A 10,623-nucleotide genomic window follows, 5' to 3' on the forward strand; every position below is an offset into this window, starting at 1 on the left:
AAAATATGATTGGATTGACATGATGTAACATTAACTTTGTGTTTTGTTTAACTCCATCAAATCTGATGTTACCACAATCAAAATGAATTTCTAATGAAATATGATTTTTGTCAGATAATTTCTGTATTTATATTATTTGAATTTATTTTCATGCAATAAATTATTTACTGTAATTGTATATTTGTGTTTTTTTTTTCAGGAGAACTAATATTCTAGATAGTATTGGAAAGTTAAAGTAAGTAGAAACAGTGGGAATAAACTTACTGTAATCAGTAGGGTAAATGTCAAGGTCACAGCGTAAGATTGTAGGAACTTCAACTTCCATCACATCATTGGGGACATTGTCCAATGTTTATCTACAAGGAGATTTTGAAAACTATTAATTTTATAGGTCATAGGCTCAAAACTTAAGACACACACACATGAGATTCCAGATAGTTTTGTATTTCGTTCAGATACTGTACTTTTCAGTGGTCTAATCATTCTTTTGAAGCAGATAAGATTTTCCAGTCTGTGGCTCAGTAAATTATCAGATAAATGTAGTTTACCATGAAGTCATCACTGTAACATGAAATTTATGTTCATTGTGATTTTTACTTTTGAAAATGCATTTCAAATTATGAATTTGATCATGATTTTGCACAAGAAAATAGTGTGAGTAGGGAATTGTGTCCTATATGACTACAGGGGTTAAAAAATCCACTAGCCCGACGCCCAGGGCTACAGCTTTTACGCTTCGGGCAATCAAAACTTGTAACCCAATATGCCCGACGGACTAGTAACATAAAATTCTTGGCGTTTCCAAAATAGAAAGTGGAAAATCCCCTCATCACTATTCTATCTTAGCCAATCAGATTCAATTACGTCATCCGGGATTCCAAGAATTTGAATTGATTTTGTACATGTTTTAAAAAAAGAACAAATAACTCTGGGTGGACCGGTATCATGTGTTGATCGCAATTCCCATACCTTCAATATCAATTCCTCAGTACAGGGGGTATTGTACATTGCTAATGCCGAGATTTTCAATTACCGGTAATGGTACTGCATGGGGCTAGTGGGGGTATGCTGCATTGATCGATATTGACCTGTCATGTCGGACAGCTGTTGAGCACTAAACCATCTAACAAAATATTTGAAATATTTTAGTACGGACACCCCAGGAACTTGGTCAGTTTCAATACAAAAAACGGTAGATGAAGGGGGTAATGAGGCTGAAAATTCATCCCAAAAAAATGCCAAATACAACCGGGAAAAGCAGAAAAGAACTTTTATAGTGTCATGGACAAAACGAATTCCAGGGCAAGGCCAGCTGTTGCTGATGATAAACCAGAGACAATGTTTTGTGAATATTGCCGTTATTTTCCCGATAACGCTAATAAAAAGTCTGCTTTGTATGTGGGAACAAATATATGATTTGAACCACTGGTTTCATATGAAAAGACCAATGAACATGTTTTCTGTAGTTTATCATGGTGATCAGAGATAATCTTAGGTAAACACTCGTGCAAAAAGAATGTCATAAATCAATACAGTGGTCAGTGACTGGAAATTTAATTACACGTGTATTATCGGATAACTCTTCAATCCATTTAAATCCCCGAGGTCCTGTAAAATATTTAACAACCCATAGTACAACAGATAGAAATTAACAAGTTTAAAGAAGTCATTGTATTATGCAGCAAACTCTGAATTTGTAAGACATACTCGGGCTAGCAGGTCAGTTTTGATGGGCTAGCAGTTCTTCCAACAGGACTATTAAAATCCTGCTACCAATAAGTCCTGGGCTAGTGAGCTGTAACAAAATTTTTTAACCCCTGGCCTATGGACATATATTCTTGTTTTTTTTTTTACATTTTGAAAGATAAAACGCATATTGTGTGCCTAGTTTGCATTCAAATAAGTGACAAATTGAAATGTTAAAATTTAAAATAAACATATTACATTGATAATAGGGTGTTGTTTATCATTATATAAATAACAATTCTCATGCATATTTGTGTATCTGAACAAAAGGTTTATTTTTACCTTTATTTCTATTTTTGTCGAGCCTTCGACTTTTGTCGAAAAAGCGAGACATAGCGATCCTACATTCCGTCGGTGTCGTCGTCGGCGGCGTCCACAAATATTCACTCTGTGGTTAAAGTTTTTGAAATTTTAATAACTTTCTTAAACTATCCTGGATTTCTACCAAACTTGGACAGAAGCTTGTTTATGATCATAAGATAATATTCAAAAGTAAATTTTGTAAAAAAAAAATTCCATTTTTTCCGTATTTTACTTATAAATGGACTTAGTTTTTCTGCCAGGAAACATTACATTCACTCTGTGGTTAAAGTTTTTGAAATTTTAATAACTTTCTTAAACTATCCAGTATTTCTACCAAACTTGGAAAGAAGCTTGTTTATGATCATAAGATAGTATCCAGAAGTAAATTTTGCCAAAAAAAATTTCCATTTTTTCCGTATTTTACTTATAAATGGACTTAGTTTTTCTGCCAGGAAACATTACATTCACTCTGTGGTTAAAGTTTTTGAAATTTTGATAACTTTCTTAAACTATCCTGGATTTCTACCAAACTTAGAAAGAAGCTTGTTTATGATCATAAGATAGTATCCAAAAATAAATTTTGCAAAAAAAAATTTCCATTTTTTCCGTATTTTACTTATAAATGGACTTAGTTTTTCTGCCAGTTAACATTACATTCACTCTGGTTAAAGTTTTTAAAATTTTAACAACATTCTTTAACTATCCTGGATTTGTACCAAACTTGGACAGAAGCTTGTTTATGATTAAAAGCTAGTATCTAGAAGGAAATTTTGTTAAAATTTAATTCCATTTTTTCCGTATTTTACTTATAAATGGACTTAGTTTTTCTTCCAGTTAACATTACATACAGTCTGCAGTTTAAGTTTTTAAAACATTTATTAGATTCATAAACTATCCTGAATTTTTACCAAACTTGGACAGAAGCTACTTACAATAAAAAAATAGTATAGAGAGGAATATTTTTATTAGTTTTTTTTTCTCATTTTTGTTGAGTCTGCGATTAACAGCAAAAGTAGGCGAGACACTGGGTTCCGTGGAACCCTTACGAATTTTTACCTTTATTTCTTGTTTTTAACTATTGTTTCCACTACAGATTTAACCTTCAAAATAAAACAACATTAGTTAAGTAAATTAAATGCAATTCAGTGCGGTAACTGATTTGATATAGACAATTAATAAATTATTGTTTTGTGTCTCCCCTGCAATGAATGTAACAATTGGAGACCGAGAGATGCTAATCTGGTGGCTTTTGCTCTTTCTATAAAGCTTTTTATTTCAGAAGGTAGAAGACATGGGTAGGTCATATCTTGTACACAGATGCCTTATGCTCTGACTTTTGGTCTGTTATGTGTCTTAAGTCATGGTTCAGTGTCTGATTAATAAACTAACAGTGATGAGTTGTAAGGTGTGTACTGTTTTCAGATCTTTACGACACATACTACTTGTTTCCTGATACTTTTTCAGATCTGTTGAAGCCCTAGCTTCTGGTTTCCAATACTTTGAATTAAAGAGAGGGTATATGCTTAGCATGACAATGTGTCTAACTTCTCAATACCAAATAAGTATGTGATCCATCACTTTGAAGCTTAATTTTCCGAGGTGACGTAAACTTATTGTACTGAATACACATTAACTTGTCTAATATGTTGCCTTGCCTTCTTAAAATAATCAGTGTCTAACATTCTTCTTGTAGATGTCAGGTGCTAATGATCACTGGAACTAAGGCCTCTTTCAACCACACTGTACATAATTTATATGGTCACATGTTGCAAAAAGTAGACAAGAAACAGTTGGAGTTACTAGAGGTAGAGGGTGTGGCTAATGTAATAGAAGAAAAGGTAGGTAGCTGTCTTAAATGATTGACAGGAATTATTAGAGGTAGAGGGTGTGGCTTATGTAATAGAAGAAAAGGTAGGTAGCTTCTTTAGATTATTGACGCATTATTAGAGGTAGTGGATGTGTCTAATGTAATAGAAGAAAAGGTAGGTAGCTCTCTCAGATGATTGAATGGTTCCTTCAGATTGTAACAAGGTTGGCTAGAACATTTCAAATCTAAATCAGTATGTCAGTCATATTAGTCTAGTACAAAGTAAAATATATCAATGTGATATTTGAATTTTTTATCCTAAATATAATATTAAAAATTTACCACAAGACTTGAATCTTGTTTCATAAAATACACCTGTTTAGGCATGTTGTAAACAACACTATGATTAAATTAACATATATTCTGTGAGATGTGATTAGTTATAAATTTCTTGCTTTTAACCAGTATTTTATAAATTGCAATCAAACAAAGATCCCTCAATGGTAAAAAGTAACACCAAGAAGAGGAATTTTATGTATTTTTTCTGGAGAGAAGAGGAAGAAGATCCCAGTTGCACACAATTGAAACATTTAGAAACATCTGGTAATTTTGTTGAAGACATTATAAAAACATGCATTTACTACCCACCATTACAAAATAAATATATGCCGTACAAGAACCAAAATAAACAATTGAAAATTTTGATTAGAAAATGTATATTTGATATAGATCGACAAATATTATTTACCCATCATGAACATGTTTGATATATAACTAAGTTTAACTTATTTATTACATTGGGGATTGAATGTTCTTATTTCTTTTACAGACAGAGAAATTAGGAGAAGCCTTTTTGTATTTCTGTCAAGGATTAGGACTAAGTAAGTCATTAGGGTAAAAGATTGATCTAAATATCAATAGATTATAATATTGATCTATATTTTCCCTAGAATATAAGGAGTTTGAGAGTTTATGTCAGTGAGGCAGCAACTCAATAACACAGAAAAACCAAAAAGACATGTATAGAGGCTAACAAATGGCCGACCAATAGATAGGTGTATATACAATATCAAGCCCTAAATCACGACCAATAGATAGGTGTATATACAATATCAAGCCCTAAATCACGACCAATAGATAGGTGTATATACAATATCAAGCCCTAAATCACGAACAATAGATAGGTGTATATACAATATCAAGCCCTAAATCACAACCAATAGATAGATGTATATACAATATCAAGCCCTAAATCACGACCAATAGATAGGTGTATATACAATATCAAGCCCTAAATCACGAACAATAGATAGGTGTATATACAATATCAAGCCCTATATCACGACCAATAGATAGGTGTATATACAATATCAAGCCCTAAATCACGACCAATAGATAGGTGTATATACAATATCAAGCCCTAAATCATTCTTAGTCTAAAAAGCTGCTTCTAAATTTAAAAAAGACCGTCAAAGATATGTCATCAGATTGCTTAAATAACAAGAAACATTAAGATATGATTATAGACAGCCACTGATAAAGTATCTGACTGCAAGGTGCCCTCTAGGAACAATATTTGAGGGAATATTTCATATGCATTATGAATATGTTTTTTTTAATCATTAAACAAAACTTCATAGCATTGTTTAGTTTGGATTTCTTATTTTTTTCTTGAACATGTTGAAGAAAATTCCCTTATGCAAAATATTTGGAAAATTGTACATACAGAATAATTAAAAGAAAATCAGAACCTGTATGAAGGGAAGTAACTCAAATAATAAATGTCCAATCTTTATGATATATAGAAAAGAGTTGTACATGCATATGTAATCTACTTTTGAATATTTTTGTTTTTTTCAGTTTTTAGTTGTTTTAGTTTTATTGGCCTTTCAAAAGAGTTGATTTTTATTGCTAAAAAATTGCAATGGAAGTGTTAAGTCATTGAAAAGTAGAAGGTGGTAGGTAAGCTGTGCCAACCAAAGTTTATATTTTTTTTACCATTTGTCCTGTTCTGACAGTTGAAGGTCAACCTATGACCTGTGTTTGGGCCAGACTTTTCATCCTCTTTTGACAGTTGGAGGTGAACCTATGACCTAAGTTTCTGGCCTGACCTTATTCTGTTTTCTATTGACAGTTGGAGGTGTACCTATGACCAGAGTTTCCCGATCTTCCTCCATGGATGGAGCAGATATTCCTCTCAGAAAAAGAAGTATGTCGATGGAAGAAGCTGACAAACCCCTGGGTATCTACTCCTCTAGTCCTGCTAGAACTGCATCATTATCTACTAGTCCTAAAAGTGGTATCCAGATGTCAACAAGTCCTCCTAGGATACCTGAATAAATTATTTTGCCTGGTTGTTACAGTATAGATGGTTTAGTTCCTAGAACGATAACAAGTTTAAACTCAGTTGAAATGACCTCAAGTTTATAACTATGCACAAACCGTATTTTCTACAGAGAATTTTGTATAACTTCTTGAAGGTTTGGTTTTATATTGTTATTGGAAGACAGTAAGAAGAGTGATCTATGATTGTAATAAGCACTTCAGATAGATGAAAGTTTAAAAGAGAGGTGATTTGTTTTGGATTTGTTTTAGCTCATTTTCAATTAAAAATATAATACTATCAATTGATAATACCAGAAAAAAGACAATATATAATGTGTGTTTTGTTTTTTTCCCCAGGTAAATCTTGGGAGGTTAATTGAAGGAATAGAAAATTAGTTTGCCAATAGTCTACTTAATAATTTACATCCTATCAAATACTAGATGAAGCCACAAAAAAAAAAAGTAAAAAAAAAAATGTTAAAAAAAAGTTTATATGATTTGTTTTCGGATATTGAAAAGAAAAAAAAATCACTTTATTTTATCAAATATTTTGATAAAATAAAGATATAAAAAGAGGACTGATGTAGTATATGTAGTAAGCTTGTTTTAGCATTCTTTCATTATAATGAAATTGTTCAAAAATATTCAAAAAGCCAACTCATATCATATCACATCAACATTAAAACCATCACAGGTCATACCTTACTTTATGCAAATAAAATTTTGAAGATATTTATGATTAATTGTAAATAAAACATCAGATTCTTGTGCTATCAAGGAAACGTATTACTCATACATTAAGTTTTCCAATCAAACAAAATGTTTGAATTCAAACTTTGAATATAATTTCTGAAACAATCAAATATCTTAAGATAAAAAAAAATAACTTACATTTGCATGAGATGCTGGTGAAATAAATTACTTAGGTTTTTAAAATTATCTTACTGACCATAAATGACTATTTTATCTCAAGTTAAAAGTTTTTTAACTTTTCTGTTGTTGCCATATACATGTGTGTTTTCTTGATTTTTGTTTTGTTATAGAATGTTTTGTTTTGTTTTTTAAGTTTTAAGATCATTTGCTATAGGGCTTGTATTAAAAAAAACATTTTGTGAGAAAAATCTTTGAATCAAATAAGAAATATATACCATGTTAATTATCAATTAAAAGATGTATTTAATAGACTTTTCTCATCAAGGATATAGGGTAGATATATTTTTGTCTTTATAATGAAATGTATTACTGTCTTTGCCAAGCTTCAGATAAGTTTTAATGAAATCTTGTGTAATGTACTAACAATTCTATACAAAATGTGCCATACAAAGTTTTATTTATTTTAATTAAAGTTTATATAGGAAGAAATTATGTTTATATTTTTATATTAATCAAATAAGTCAGTGTTTTTTTTTTCTATCATAAATTTTTGTTTCTCACACTAACTTGTCATATTGGCAGACAGAAACAAAAGTATGATTCAGTAAAAAATGTTTAAACAGATTCTGTCAATAGGTTACTGTGTAGATATAAAAAACCTATAAAAAAGAAACTTAATTGTGATCACAAAAGTAACTTAATACAGGAAAATATTTTGAAATTAAAAATGTTTGATAAAATACAAGAAAGATCTTTATTAATTTTTAGGAGTATATAAATTATAGCAGCACTGTTTGAATAAAAATGGTGATACAAATACAATAGTATTAATATGTATAGTGCTCATCACAATAACTAAGCTACCCTAATTATACTTTCATTGTACACATTCCATTTTGTAGTAAAACATTGTGTTAAAGAGAAGGATTTCATTTAAACAGAATTTTTTTTGTTCAAATATTTTTTTTATTTTAGTAATTTTTTTTATAGATGTAGATGGCATAATGAGTATGTATTGTTCACAATAATGAATGTTAGTTTTATGCAAACTGCACTCATTCTTACTCCATCCATAAACTTAATGTTAAGTACTTCAAAATATAAATCTCAATTGCATGAATCTCTTTACAAAAGGTTGTACTTTTTAAACATGCAAATTACCAAGGGATGGTACTTTGAATTATTTATTTTTAAATCCATTGCAGGAATTTTAACGTTGTCATGCTTATTCATTGCAATCAGAATTATTTTGGTACACACATAAATCATTTCAAGTTTTATTTAAGTCAATATATATAATTATGATAATATAACAAGTTAAATTAAACTCCGTGAAGCATTTAATCAACACACTCATGGAAATATTTATAAGTGCCAACTCTGTAAGTTATATATTTTAGATAATAAATTCCTTAATGAAATCTCAGAAATGTTACATCAGAGATTTTATGATATTTTTGTGAGTTAGAATTAATTTATCTGATTCAATGAAAAATGATTTTAAATGAACAATTTGGAACCTGATTTATATATTTCCCCATAATACTATTAATATTAAAAGTGGCCATAATCACATATCTACAGCATTGAACTTTTATCTTAAATCATTTTATTTTTATTATGTAGCTTTTATTTCTGCAATAGTCTAGTTTTGCAATTAGCATTTATGCAATACCCATAGTGTTTTAATTATACACAATTTAAGTTGTATTCTTTATTATATGCAAAAAGATATCTTAATAATACAGAAAAGGTGCTTTTCATAAATAGTTTTCATATTTTGATAATAGGATTAGTTATGTCATTACAGCTCTATGGATGTTCAGTCTACAGACAAGTGTTTTTTCAATTTATTATTTCACTGAGAAAAGTTCAATGGTATTTAGTGTCTAGTAATTTCACTACACCACAAATTCATGTAAGTTTTTTTAATACCATACATCTTTTCTTTAAATATTTTTCTCAAAATGTCAACATTTAATATTGTATTTTGTCTAAGAAATAATAGTGGTTGAAAGTTTGTGGTAAGAATTTATTAGATTTTCAATTGCAAAAAGCAGAGGTAAAATAATTAAGGAAAATGTTTTTTGAAACATAACAATGAGTGAACTGTTAATTGGTCTTTCAAAAACATAATTACTTATTGATTAGTAATGGATTTTTGTGTAGTATTATGTGAAATTGGTAAAATGCCTATGTTAAGTTGTGAAGACATTATTTTTTGGAAGTTGTCTAGTTTAAAAATAATTGCATTTACATCTGCTTTATTCATAAAATGCTATGATATTGAAATAAACGCTTAAATGCCTTTAAAAAAAACTTTTTAAAAGGTTTGTTGTGAAAATTATCCTCTGTTTTTGTTTTGGTTTTGATAAATGTGTAAAAATAGAAAAGAAATGAATGAAGTATCTACTATATTTTCAAATCGTTTCAATATTTGCTTGGTTTATGTGGCTTTGTAGGTTAGATACCCTTGCTTTATTTACATTTAATTAGATAATGAATTTCATCTATATGTGTGAATATATACATAAATACCATAGGTACAAAATGCTACTCTGACCAAAGTTATGTTACATACTTTTAAAAAGTAATTAACATTTTTGTCAAGTTAATTCTTTTGAAAATTTACATTTCTTTTGCTTAACTGACTCTACCAAAACAACACTTAATGTGTGCACTCAAACAGTTTCACATTCAGCTTGACATGTATTGTTAATATTTGTTAGCAATTCAGGGAGCTTTTGTTATGCTAGGATCAATCCAGTTATATTGAGATTGTTTCAGTAACATCATTTAAGCTCTGCTTTCAGTTCAGGGAAAGGGTTTAAATTCTATTGATGAAGAAGGTCTTTTTCTTTAATTTATCTTCATGCATTTAAGGAGAACATTCTGTATATTAAAATACAACAGAGTACACAATACTAATTAAAATGAAGAATTATTTACATGGGAACTGTAAACTGTTGTATTGCATGTCTACATATGAAAAATAATATATGATAGAAACAAAAACAAATTTAGTTCAAAGTAAGCTTTTTTCTGGACTCATGACTTCATGTTTACCAGTTGATTTATTTATTGTGGAGGGGGACATTAAACGGAGTGGTGATGGGATTATAAGCCATGTTGTAATGAAAACCTTATCTGTTCCATGTTTATTATGTTTATATCAGTTTGTTTCCAACATTTTCCAAATAAAGTTTGTACAAATTAGATAATGTCTTTACTTTGTTATTCATAATACGGAGAGGCTAAAGAAATAAATCAGATATCAATATTGGAGGTATTGACATTGTTAATCCAAAAAAATATAAGAAAGTACAAGAATCACACATTGAAGAAAGACACACAACCCTATTGGCTAAGTAAACAGAGACAAAAAGACAAATAACGACTCACAAAACACTACACAGAATTCAAAAGAGTTAGCAACCTAAAATCCCAACAAAACCTTGGGTTGAACTGAGATGCTTCAGAAAGGTCATCTTTGCTGCTCTGCTAATGACACCCTTCTTTTATATGTTATTGAAACTCTTGGTGATGAAACATACAATTGTGGATTGGTG

At 29.7% G+C, this 10,623-nt stretch overlaps 1 protein-coding gene across 3 annotated transcripts in view; it reads left to right on the top strand.

The window, feature by feature from the left end:
- LOC127735905 (uncharacterized protein ZK1073.1-like) overlaps positions 1 to 10,275 on the top strand; it is a 55,836-nt gene extending 45,561 nt beyond the window's left edge. For all 3 annotated transcript variants that reach the window (XM_052246334.1, XM_052246335.1, XM_052246337.1), the window contains 4 exons: positions 200 to 235; positions 3,743 to 3,887; positions 4,686 to 4,737; positions 5,991 to 10,275. In XM_052246334.1, the coding sequence (XP_052102294.1) occupies positions 200 to 235; positions 3,743 to 3,887; positions 4,686 to 4,737; positions 5,991 to 6,196 (439 nt within the window). In that variant the 3' untranslated portion in view covers positions 6,197 to 10,275. The remainder of the gene's footprint in view (positions 1 to 199; positions 236 to 3,742; positions 3,888 to 4,685; positions 4,738 to 5,990) is intronic.
- The last annotated feature ends 348 nt before the right edge of the window (positions 10,276 to 10,623 follow it).

The sequence above is a fragment of the Mytilus californianus genome, unplaced genomic scaffold (assembly GCF_021869535.1).
Source record: "Mytilus californianus isolate M0D057914Y unplaced genomic scaffold, xbMytCali1.0.p SCAF_3, whole genome shotgun sequence".
In the NCBI taxonomy this organism is placed as follows: domain Eukaryota; kingdom Metazoa; phylum Mollusca; class Bivalvia; order Mytilida; family Mytilidae; genus Mytilus; species Mytilus californianus.